The sequence below is a fragment of the Peromyscus maniculatus genome, chromosome 15 (genome assembly GCF_049852395.1).
Source record: "Peromyscus maniculatus bairdii isolate BWxNUB_F1_BW_parent chromosome 15, HU_Pman_BW_mat_3.1, whole genome shotgun sequence".
NCBI lineage: Eukaryota > Metazoa > Chordata > Mammalia > Rodentia > Cricetidae > Peromyscus > Peromyscus maniculatus.
This window is the reverse complement of record NC_134866.1, coordinates 74,491,608-74,504,856: the sequence shown is the minus strand read 5'-3', so window position 1 is coordinate 74,504,856 and position 13,249 is coordinate 74,491,608. Positions and strand designations below refer to the sequence as shown.

The 13,249-nt window shown below is 43.1% G+C and overlaps 1 protein-coding gene across 1 annotated transcript in view; it reads left to right on the top strand.

The window, feature by feature from the left end:
• Positions 1–13,249, top strand: part of Iqgap2 (IQ motif containing GTPase activating protein 2) — a 278,808-nt gene that overhangs the window by 134,817 nt on the left and 130,742 nt on the right. The window contains exon 4 of the mRNA XM_006985748.4: positions 11,025–11,102. Coding sequence (XP_006985810.2) covers positions 11,025–11,102 — 78 coding nt within the window. The remainder of the gene's footprint in view (positions 1–11,024; positions 11,103–13,249) is intronic.

Here is a 13,249-nt window from a genome sequence, read left to right as displayed (position 1 = left end):
CTCTGTTTGGGGGTTCCCAAAGCTTCTGCTGTTATTCCTTCATGGAGGTCATTTGTATTAGTGTCGATGACTATAAAATTGAGTTTGTCCTGCCTCCTTTCTACCACCGTCACAGTGTACTGGTCCTCCAACTCTCCTGAAGGAGGAAAATATGCAAAATAAACTCCTCCCTGGGGAGTCATAGTCAGTGGTGGCTGGGAGAGGAGAGGATGCTTTTCTCCAGTAGTGTAACCACTGCTAAGTGGCTCATGTACCTTAACTAGTCCCTCACCCATGCTCTTGTAGTAACTCTAGACTCATAGGGTCACAGACCAAAAATAAGACATGAAAATAGAAGGGGGACTGGTTGACAAGAGGGAGGAGAACATTTGGGGGAAGGGGAGAGAAGGAAATAGGGATGAATATAATAAAAATACATTATATAATTTTATAAAAATGTCATAATGAAATCCCTTAGTCCAGTGATCCTCAACCTTCATAATGCTGAGACCCTTTAATACAGTTCCTCATGTTGTGGCGCACTCCAACCATAAAATTATTTCATTGCTACTTCATAACTGTAATTTTGCTACTGTTATGAATTATAATGTAAGTATCAGATATGCAGGATATCTGATATAAGAACCAGTGAAAAGGTCATTTGACCCTCCAAAGGGGTCCTGACCCATATGTTGAGAACCACTCACTGCCTTAGTATACATCTTTAACATATGCTAATAAAATGTGGGTGTTAAAAAAGTTCCATCCAAGAAATATTCTTTGAACTTGTGGTCCTGAAGACTTAGGGCAAAATGATATTGAAAAGTCAGATAGGAACATTTATCTATTTGGTGCTTAAAACAACCACACACACACACACACACACACACACACACACACACACACACACAAGGCTAACCTTTTTGTACATAAGTAGTTTTAAGAATTCTTTCATGACTGATTTGAGAAGAATCAGAAAATAAATATTGCTGTTACCTTTGGAGGTGGAGGGGTGGAAATGACCCCAATGGATGAAAATGCTCTTATTTAAACTTGAAAGGAGTAAGGTTAGGGAGACAAAAACCATAGTAAATATCAATCTTATATTAAAAAATAATCTTGTTCTTTCAGAGAGATTGAAATATTTATATATCAAATGCTATTTTCTTTTAAGATCACTGGGGAAAGGGAGGGTAGGTGATGTAAAACTGGCCATGAGTGTGTAACTGTGGAAGCCGGCTGATAGACAGTGGGAGTTCACTCTGCTAGCCTGTCTTCTTTGTGTCTGAGCTTTTCCACTAAGAGGGGGAGGAGAAGCTGCAGACACCAAGCTGGAAGGTTCCTTCCTGTGTTACAGATGTATCTGCAAGAGCCTCTTTAGAACGTGTGGTGGTCTGTCACAGAAGATGCCATAGCTTGTTCTCTGCAAGTCAAGGGTTCAAAGCTCCTTGGAAACTTGATCTTCCTTGTGTGTGTGTGTGTGTGTGTGTGTGTGTGTGTGTGTGTGTGTGTGTATGGTATGTGTACATGTATGTATGCGTGTTTGCATATATACAGGTGTATATAGGGGTAGATGCGCTCAGTGGAATCTCTGGAGAGCAGTTTTTTTGGGGGGAGAGAGCAGGTTTTGCATGATAGAAATTCTTAGTTTTTTATGTGATCATAAAATTTCACATTAGAGTCTTTTTGGTTTTGATATAGTAACAAAAAGATAAACCTTCATGAGTAAATCATACAACTTCCTGTTCTTGAGTGCTTTGGGGCAAGAGCCCACTGTGTGGTCTCTACAAGGATCCCTAAATTGTAAAATGACGGGGCTGGAGAGATGGCTCAGCGGTTAAGAGCACTGGCTGTTCTTCCAGAGGTCCTGAGTTGAATTCCCAGCAACCACATGGTGGCTCACAACCATCTGTAATGAGATCTGGCACACAGACAGAACACTGTATACATAATAAATAAATAAACCTTTAAAAAAAATTGTAAGATGACAATAAGGATGTTTAACATGAGGGATGCCCCCTAACACGAGTGTGATGCTTCAGTGTGCCACCTGGAGAACCATGAGTTCAGAAAATACAGGCTCTCAGTGCACTGTGAAACAACCTCCAGTTAGACACAGCATCCCCACGGTAGGTCATGTCCTTGGTTCCTGAAGGGCACGGTGTTAGGCAAAACAGCTTTCATCTTCTTTGTTGGACATCATTGTACCCGGGTGGTCCCCCAAAGACCACCAAGAGACTGAATCCAATGCAAAAGCAGAGTCTTTGTATTGTTAGGAGTTAACTTGGGACTCTCTGTCCATCTGACGCAGCAGCAGAGCAGGAGAGACCCCCCTCAGTAGCAATAGGGAAGGGTTTTTAAAGCAAGCAGGGCCTGGGGTCTACAGACTACATAGGAACAGACTCAGGATTGGTTTATGCAAGTGGCAATCATGTTAGTAACTTTTAACTGGCTACGGTTAGTTGGGGGGTTACAGTAATCCATATTTGGGCAGGCCTGGAGAAGGCCCAGGTTTTGTCCTTGAGCTGCCATGGATACTGGCTGGCCTAGCATGTACTGACTGTGGGGTCTGACTCAGTGGTCCAGGCTCTGTCCTTGAGCTGCCATGAAGGCTGGCTGGCCTAGCACCTTCACATTGACCCATGCACGTAGCTCTAAGTTGGTGAGGGGTCCCAGACAGTAAACAATTGGCTGAACCTTGAGCAGTCAGAGTACGTACAGAAAGGGAGCTACCACAAGGACTCTGTCTTTTGTTCATGGCCCTTCCAGAAACTGTTTGCTCAAGTCTCAGGAAACTGAAATTGAAGCCTGATCTCTGAGAGAAGACTGAGCAGCCTGTTATGGAGCCTGCTCAGTCCTTTCAGCAGCAAGCATAGAACGCTGGCACCTCATTGATTTAGGGTTAGAAAGATGTCCTGGGTACTACATATGAGCCTTCCAGGTATGAGTACTCCATTCGTAGGCAACGCCATCCTCTGTACTAGGATATGTGGCCACACTGTATGTGGTATGGTACCTGTTACTGTCTCCCTTGGACACTCCACAGTGTACGGTAAAGGGTCTGGCAAGGTGGCTCAGTAGGTAAAGGTACTTCCTGCCAAATACAACTAATGACCCAAGTTTGATCCCTGAAACAAATATGGCGGAAAGAGAAAACTGGCTCCCGCAAATTGTCCTCTGACCTCCATACAAGTGCCATGGCATGTACATCTGCAAACACACACACACACACACACACACACACACACACACACACACACACACACACACGAAAATAAGTTTTTGAAGATTGTTCTGTATTCATTGTGCAGTCCACAGTGAGTAGTGCAGAAGTTGGCCCATGGCAGGGGTTGGGAAACAGATGAAGGACTATATGCCAGCTTCAGGTAAGCCAGAAGCCTTCATCATGTCTGGGTGCTTCCCTTGTGTATGAGTTACTTTTCTGTTTCTGTGATAAAACACCATGACCATGGCAACTTAGTAGAAGAGGCAGTTTATTTTGGCTTCGGAGTCCAGAGGGATAAAAGTCCCTAGTGGCAGAGTAGAGTCATGTCAACAAGCATTAGACATGGCAGCAGGAGCAGGAAGTTGAGGGCATACATCTTGAATGTCAAGCATGAAGCAGAAAGAACAAACTAGAAATAGCAAGGCTTTTTACTCTCAAAGCCCACTCCAACTGACATACTTTCTCCAGCCCCCTAAACTTCCCAAACAGGGCCAAATGTTCCAATTCCTGAGTCTATGGGGGACATTTCTCATTCAAACCATTGTAGTTTACTCTCTACCATGCACAGTCTCATAGCTGTGTCATAGTGCAAAATGCATTTATTTTAACTTCAAAAGTCCCCATAGTCTTCCACAGACTAGGCACTGGTTCAAAGTCTCTTCTGAGATCCAAGGCAATTTCATCTTTGTAACCCACCCCCCATATAATCAAAATGCAAATTATAGCCTTCCAACATACAGTGGCACAGAATATACATTGTCATTCCAAAAGGGAGGGATGGGGGTATAGTGAAGAAATACTGGACCAAAGCAAGACCAAAACGCAGCAAGGCAAACTCCAAATACTATAGTTCTGTGTCCCATGTCTCAAACTTTACTTTCAAAGGGCTTAGGTAGAGCCTCTTCTCAAGTTTTGCTACCCACACCTGTATCTTTCTTTTATGCTGATTTCATTCCCTTCATGTAGCTTTCCTTGGCAGATGTCCAACAACTTTGCCATCTCCACCATTTTGGGATCTCCATTATAACCCTGGGCTCCATTTTTACAGCTTCATGCAATGGCCTCTCAGGGCCTTCATGCGGCTACTCCCTTGCCACATGCTGCCCGCCCTCAGTAGCTCTCTAAAACTGCAGAGAGAGAAACCACAGCCCCTCCACTCTTGTGTCCTCTATGCCTCTGATGCAGCATCCTGTGACTGACACTGCCCGGTGTGGCTGCCAGCTTGGGGTGGACTCCACCCCCCACTGAACCACATTAGCATCAGAGCTTTTATTCTGTTGATGTCTAGGAGCAGAAATTGAAAATTTAGGGAGGTATGGCCTTGCCTTGAGAGCACCCCTCCCTTTATTTCAATACAGGGCATGCCTCTCTGCTAACTGGTGATAATCTGATCTCCTTCAGCACAAGCCTTGGTTTTAGTTCCTGGTGCTCTGTTTCACTTCAGACTGTACATTTTATATTTCTTTCTGCCCCACTTGTTACTTCTCATTGTAGACCTTCATAAGACTGATTAATAACCACACCACAGAGTCAATATTATTTTGCCTTTGAATTGCCTCTGTTGAAGAAATTTGTCTATTGCTCTTTAACTTAGCCTGCAACAAGTTCTTAGGACACAGGCAGGACACAATTAGATTCTTTGCAAAATATCACAGGAATGACCTTGTCTTAGTTAGAGTTTCTATTACTGTGATAAAACATCATTTTCAAAAGCAACTTTGGAAGGAGAGGGTTGTTCCAGCTTACAAATCTCAGGTCGCAGTCCACCACCAAAAGCAGTCAGGACAGGAACTTAAGGAACCTGGAGGGTAGGAACTGAAACGGAGGTCACAAAGGAGTACAGCTTACTGGCTTGCTCTTGGCGTCTTGCTCAGTCTGCTTTACTGTAGCACCCAGGACACAGCCTATCCAGGGTAGCACCATCAACAGTGAGATTAACCCTTTCACAACTACCATCAATCAAGAAAATACCCAACAAGGTTGCCCGTGGACTAGTCCGATGGGATCATTTTCTCAACTGAGGTTCCCTCTTACAACATTGCTCTAGCCGGTGTAGGGTTGACATGAAATCTAGCCAGCATAGGCCTCTAGCCTAGTTGCTGTTAAAATTCTTGCCTTGCTTTGAAATCTCTTGAGCCAGGCCTCCGCTGTCTGCTTCACTTCCAGCACTGTTTTCCAGGTTCCTACTAGGGCAATCTGTTAAGCCTTACTTTAGAAGCATTAGTCCTCTTTTCTAGTCTAGTTCCAAGGCCTTCCATATTCCTCAAAAAAAAGAAAAAAAAAGTCAGGTTCTTCATGGCAACAGCTCATTCTCAGGTACCAACTTTTACATTAGTTGTCATTCTGTTGCTGTGGATAAAAAAAAAAAAAAAACACCGTAACCAAGACTACTTATAGAAGAGAGTTTATTTTGGCTTATGATTCCAGAAAAGAGTCCATAATGCCAGAATAGAGGCATGGCAACAAGCATTAGGCATGGCAGCATGAACAGGAAGCTGAGAGCCTATGTCTTGAATGCCAGGAATGAAGCTGAGAAAACAAACTAGAAACAGCAAGACATTTTACCCTTAAAGCCCATTCTCAGTCCCATACTTCCTTCAGCAAGGCCATACCGTCTAAACCTCCTCAACAGCTCCACCAAATATTCAACAGGGGACCAAGTATTCAAATGCCTGTGTGTGTGTGTGTGTGTGTGTGTGTGTGTGTGTGTGTGTGTGTGTGTGTGTAGCGCATTTATTTTTTTTCAAACATACATATATATACATATATATACATATATATATGTATATATATGTATATATATAATTTTAAATGTCAAATGTCATTTCTTGAAGGGGGTAGGAGTTCTTAAATACAGGCTTACAGCACAATGGGAGGACCCTGGAGGGCAAAAGTTCGCTACTGATGTTTTACAATCTTGCATCTAAGCTGTTAACGCCCATTATTCAGGATACACAGACAAGGAACTTCCCTTAAGCATTCAGGAGGGTGGAACCTGGCAGGGAATTAGCATTGGGAGGATATCAAGGTCAAAGTCCGCAAGCAAGGCAACAGTTACCCAAAACGGGGGCCAGGACCCTGCAGGTCCCCCTTTTATTAAAAAATGAGCTTCTGACTTGGGTTGCGTGGGACGTCAGCAGGTCACCTTACCGGTCATGGAGATGCCTGCCCAGGCCACACAGGCGCTCTGTCTTAGTTGGTGAGTGGGGGGGTGGTGCATTTCTTATTCAAGCTACTACACCTTGGAACTTGCTCCAGGTGCTTAGAGTCTGACCTTCTGCCTCTGAGGACCTACTGCAGGGCTACCTGAGGAGTGTGTGTACAAACGGAACTCTTGCCCCTCACTGCTGAATTGAGTCCCATCGCTTGGTTTTCTGAGATTCACCTATAGGAGAGTCTTAAGTTGTATGAAGATTTGAAAGCATTGATAATACAGAAAGAGAAGGTGAAGGTGTGCTATGAGAGAAGCACATGCAGTTAATGTCCATGTTTGAAAATCTGAAGTCTGAAATGGTCTCAGGTCTGAAACTCTAAGAGCCAGCCATACTCCAAGGGTTTTGGACATCAGAGCATCTAGATGTGGATTTTTGGACTAGAGGTGCTCAACTGATAATGTCTATACTAACATCCCAACATTTGTACCACCTTGAAATCTGAAACCCTTTGGATCACAAGGACATCTGATCAGGGATGTCCAATCTGTATGGAGTAGAGTTCATTTTCATCCAACACTCCCCAGCACCTGCCCTGTGCCCAGCACTGTTCTAGGTGATAATAGCAGAGTAGTTCTCCTGTTATGGTGCTCGTGGCTAGGTAGACTATCACAGTGTAGTTGTAACTTGTGACCAGCCCGTACAGAAAACGTGGTAGTCGGTATTGGCAGATGGCAATGGGTAGGAGCTGAGCTTCTTCATTGGAAGGTTTACCCTGAGATTAGAAAGAAGGAGGAGGAGAAATGTTTGTCTTAGTTATTTTTCTTGTCCCTACCGTAAAACACCTTTGAAAAAGTAACTGAAGGAAGGGTGTCCTTGGGCTCCCAGTTGAGGGTGTGGTCCCTCATTGCAAGAGGCTCATGGCGGCAGAAGCGTAAGATGGCAGAAACACTCCTGCAGGAAGAAGGGAGAAAAGGAGAACTCAGTGGAGCTCAGCTGGCTTTCTCCTTTTTATTCAGTCCAGGCCTCTCAGCCCATGGGATGTTTAGGGTGGGTCTTTCCATCTCACTTAACCCCACTCTAGAAACTCACAGATTCCCAGAGCTTTGTCTCCTTGGGGATTCTCGATCTTGCCCAGTTGACAGTCAGTGTTAACTTGCACATCATCCATGCGTGGTCAGGGTGGAGAGCGGGGAGAACATGTTGAGAGGGAACTTGGTAAAAGACTCAGGAAAGTTTAGTCACAGGCACACAGCTGAACAGCTGGCGTGCGTTCACTGAGGGCCACACTTGTTCTTAGCCACTGTGAGCAGCAGAATGGACAGTGTCTGGACTTGGAATTGGGGTGCCGAGAAGAGCCTGTTCTACCTTAATGACTTCTGTTGATGTGATAGTCTACCCCAACAAGAAGCAGCTTAGGGAAGAAAGGGTTTGTTTTCATTCACAGTTCCAGGTTACAGTCCATCATAGCAGGGAAGTCAAAGTGTCAAGGACTTCACAGTCAAGAATAGAAAGAATTGAATACATCCATGCCAGCTCACCTTCTCCATTCTCTAGTACACAAACCCAGGGAAGGGTGCCTTCCACAGAGCACTGGGTCTTCCCATATCCTTTAACTGAATCAAGATAGACCCCTACAGACATGGCCGTGGGTCAAACTAATACAGCGGAGATAGATAATCTAGGTAATCTCTCACTGAAACTTTCTTACCAGGTGATTAAAGACTGTGGTAAGTGACAAGCTGGCCCTCAGAAAGCCTTCTGACTCGGGGTCTGTTATGTTAAGCATGAATGGTTGAAGTGTCTTACATATTAGTACCCTCAGCTTCCTCATCTATAAAATTAGCATTGTGGGATAAATATTGGAGTCCTGACCTATCTTGTAGATCTGGTGGTTCTAATAGGCAGGAAGTTAGACCCAAAGAAGATTTGCATAATTTCTCATCTATGTAATTGAAACAGGATGAACTTCATTTGCTTGCGGTGAAACAGATCAGTAATAGAGAATGAGCACATACCTGTAATATGAAATTAAAAGAAAGAATATATTGTTCCACATGAAATATAAGCACATTAGGTAGACTTGGATAAATGTGATCACAGTTATGTTATTTCATCTCATATTAATATTTAGGACTGATTTTAAAAAGACTCCAAAAAGAACTACAATGGATGAGATTATCTTGAGTCCATTTAGAAACCCAATTTTCACACTAATCGAAGCAAGTCCATAGACTGAGACTGCTCCTGCTGCAGCCCACACACAGGCATAGTTTTTAAACAAGTGCACATGGACCTCAGGGTTCTGAAGTCAGTGCTTCTCGGTTGTTTGAGATGAAGAATCTGAAATTCGTTAGATTTCCAATGAAGTACCCACCTTTTCAGTCCATCCCTCTGTACGGAGTGGAGACCTTTTGCTGACCTTACAGATGAGGGAAAGTTACCAGCCTACCTTGGAGTGGCGCCCTCTGCATTTCCAGCTAGACTCTGCAACCAGGGACTTTCTCTGTGTTCCCATTGTGGTCTCCCCAGCTCAGAAGAGCATCTTAGGGCTGAGAAAGGAAGGCACAGGGGGGATTTGCAGTTTGTCTGAGATTCCTTACCTAACAAGACCACTAAAGAGAAATAGTGGTTTTCATCGCGTGATTTAGGATTGTTGAAGGTCAAACCACTGTTGACTCCAGAACACAATTTCGAGCTAACGAAAGTTGTTTAATTAACTCATTGGAACAAGAGAAGAAATGGACATTCATAACGTCACAGAGAGGAGAGCGGGTGAAGGGTCTTAGCACACCGATCAGGGCTTCTGTTGGGTGATTTTAATGTGGACTTAGGAAGATACAGATCGGTTTTCTTTGGGTGTTGTCGGGAAGAGGCATCCATTTAGAGTCGTGGTCATTTTTACAAAGAAGGTAGAAGACTGAATGGGAGCTAGATTGTCATTTACAAACCAGAATACATCACATGCCAGCCGTGTTCCACGAAGGCACTTACCGTGTTAGATAGGAAAACATTTAATGAAGTTGTGTGCTGGTGGCCCTCATCTCCGTTTCCACTCAGACTTAGACAAACACTGTGTCTGCCTTGTTCTCCTGTGGCCACAGATTGCTCTTGTCCAATGTCTGCTGGAATTCTGTAAACATTCACGCTGTTATAAAGAAACACTGTGGCCTGACCGTGAACTCTAGACTCTATGACTTCCCTCTTTTTTATCTAATTTATCTATAACACCTGCTTTCTTCCTTCTGAGGAGCAACCAAACAATCATTAGATCTTCTCTCCCCTCCCTCTCACTGCCCCTGGGGCAGGGCAGTGTTGGCACTCAGAAGGTTTCAGAGACCCCATCATGGCTCCCAACTCCCTCTTAGAACTATGGAACTTTAGACAAATCATTTTATCTTTTTGATCTGGCTTTCCTTATACTTTAAAAGTAGAACTAGTGAGTATGCTGAAAGGTATTTGAAAAATTAGAAATAATTTACATAAAGTACCTGAAGCACATTGTACAATCACAAATAGTGACTCTTATTAAGCACTCGTTGAATATTAAATTGCTTATGTTTATAATTTGTAACAGCAATGGAAATGCCTCTGACTGAGTAAACTGTTCAGTTTTGGAAGCTCGGGGAAGGCAGGACGAGCCAGTCTTGTTGAATGTAATTATCTACCATTGGGTGTTAATTGCATAATGAAGCTTGCTATAGTTTTTTTTTTGCATACTCATTTCAAATTAATGTGAAATAGATAACATTCTATTATGCATTAGGTGAGAAATGCAAGACAGTTTAAGGCTCTGTGGCTCATTACTTGATGTAACTTTGTGAAGTGGCAGTCTGATGGGAACCTGTGTGCTGTGATGAGAGGCACACAGAAAGACTTTTTACTATGTAGAAAAAGGTCAAATGGCATTTCTGCTGAATATTTACTTCTTACGCAAGGCTAGGATTAATATTAAAATGAGTAACGTACATTAAAATTAGCCCTGAATTATAGAATGGTTTGTGCTTTCTTCTTTCTACCTTCCAGGGTTCCTGTAGAGATAGACATCCTTGAGAAGGGTGGGGGGCGCATTTAGCTTTCTAAAAAATCCTGTTTAGAGCTGGGACGTGGTGGTGCGTGCCTATAATTCTAGCACTCAGGAAGGAATCAGAGGCCAGAGATGTGCCACAAGTTCAAAGCCAACCTGGGATACATATCAAGTTTCAGGCTCACTAGAGCAACGTAGTCGTCTCAATGAAAAGAAAAGGACAAAGATAATAATAATTATAACTTAAAATGAAAATCCCATCTAGTTTTCCTGAAATTGCTAGACTTCTCAGCCATAATTACTAAGATCTTGACACCATGTGAACATGAACTTGTGCATACATGTTTCACAAAACATCCTGAGGTGTATGGTAGTCATTATGTGGTGTTCAAAATTCAAGTTCAGAATTACCTCGAAATGTGAACTGTAGAGACTAGTGTAGCCCATCACAGATAACTAGGGTGTTGCTGATGTCCCGTCTAGTCTTTCTCTTATGTCTGGGTTTGTTTGATATGAACATTAATGACTTGTTCTTGGAGAAGCATGATGGAATGACACTCTAGTAATGGAAATATGTATTGCAGATGACTCTCTTGTTCTGTGAGCTCACATTCCTCTTCTCTTTCTCCTGTCATATTAGAAATCTGGCCTTCATTTTCGACACACAGATAACACCGTGCAGTGGTTAAGAGCTATGGAGGCCATCGGACTACCCAAGGTAAGCTTTCTCACGGCAGGTGGTAAACGGGGAAGCCAAAAAGTCATGCACAAACGCCTTGCTATGAAAACTGACTTGGCCGCCTGAGACATGTCTCTGCAGACTCAAGCACATGGGAGAACCTACACAAAAATACACAATGAAGTAGGGGCATAGCTATAGGGCAGACAGGTGAAAGTGTGTCTAAATTAAACCAGGTTTAGCTGATGGTTGACTTCAGAAGATAGTCAGCTTCTTTTCTGTACATTGCTGTAAATTGTTGTAATTTAATTTCTTTTATCTGTTTTATGTGTCTGTGTGCATGTGCACATGTTCACAAGTACACATGAGCCAGGGCATGTGAAGGTCAAAGTACTATGTTCAGGGGTCCTTTCTTGCTTTCCACCCCATTGCAGCAAGGCATCTCTTGTCTTGTATATTCCAGGCTAGCTGGCTGGTGAACTTCCAGGCAATTCTCCTGTCTCACATCCTGTCTTGCTGTCAGAGTGCTAGAATTACAGATGCATTCCACTTCATCTGGCTTCTGATGTGGTTTCTGGGGATCAAACGTAGGTCATCGGGCTTGCATAGCCAGTATTTTTCTCCGCGGAGCCATCTCCCTGGCCCATATATTTATTTTTATAATTATTATTAGAAATCATCATGGTATCACTTTAAATCTGGAAGGTTAGAGGCTTGTAGCTGTTACTCCTAAAATAGATCGGCCAAGTAAAATTCAATCAGTAAGCATTCAGCACTTGGTAAATTCAAAGAGAGAAGAAATAGACACATGGGGGAAATGAGGAAATTACATTTGATGGAAATCAGAGGACTACTTTTATTTCAAAAGGATTATGGAGTCACGGGAACTTTCAAAAATAGTGTGTCTCTCTGTAGCCATCACTCAGCTTCTCTCAGTGCTGACATTTTTATAACTGTAGTACAGTGTTAGCTAGACTTTCGAGTGTTTTATGTGAGGTTATTCTCTTTTCCTTCTTTATGACAGGGTCTCTATGTAACTACGGCTGCCTTGGAATTCACTTTGTAGCCCAGGCTGGCCTCAAACTTGTGGAGTCCTCCTGCCTCAGCTTCTGAATAGTGGGCTTATCAGCAGGAGCCACACAAACCCAGCTGCCATGGGGTGTGAATATAAACTAGAACACTGGCTTTAGTCAGCTTGTCTTCTCACATTGCATTTGTTCACAGGAGTGTGAGTGTGAGTGTCTCGCTCTGGGCAGTGGCATTCCGTGAATGGATTTGCGTGCCCCTATCCAGACGCAGTCAGCGCAGGGAAATGGGCTTTTATCTGCATCCCTCCCCCAGGTTGTCCCTGGCAATCACTAACTGTTCTCCATCATCGCCATTTTTGTCAGTCTGAGATTGGGATTTTATTGGAATCATATGGTGAGCAACCTCTGGGGGTTGGTTTTTTTCACTTAAGTTTCCTGTCCTTGCGACACATTTTCATCTGGCTCAAGGCCTCTGTCCCTTATGTTACATGGGGCATATAGCTACTTTAAAGAAATTATTTATAAGATGTCATCTTGAAGACAAGGGGCAAAGGGATAAGCTGGCTTATAAATACCCCTGTTATTATTTTATTATTAATCCATGTTTGCCGTTAAAAATATTAACTGTGTGGGCTGGGAATGTAATACAGTGGTCAAGCGCTTGCCTAACATGTGGAGCCCTGGCCTCAGTTCTCGAAAACACCACCACAGTAAGGGCTAGAGGGATGCAGGTGAGGTCATTGGCTGCTTTCAGAGGACCCCTCGGTTCAGTTCCTGGTACCCACGTGGTATTTTCAACATCTTTTTTCTCGTGCCTGTTTTACTTCAGTCTCATTTTCTTCAAAATTATCAGCGTTTAATTCATTCTGCCGTTTTCCACCAACTAGTCCCCAAAACATAAATGTTGCTTGCTCCCTTCTGAACACTCGTTGCCACATAAAATCAATTAATTTTGACTTATCAAGTGCTAAGTAAGGGCTTGAGTGGTTAAAAAAAAAATTAAAGAGAGAACTTCAAATAGAATTTTTTTTTGGTGAAGAAACATCATCTGATTAGGACAATTTCATGATGTGTGAAAGATGTGATTGCATCTTTCCAAGCCGTTTCAACACTGACTTTCTCCATGAAGTCTCTGACAGATGTTAGTTACAAGGGCAA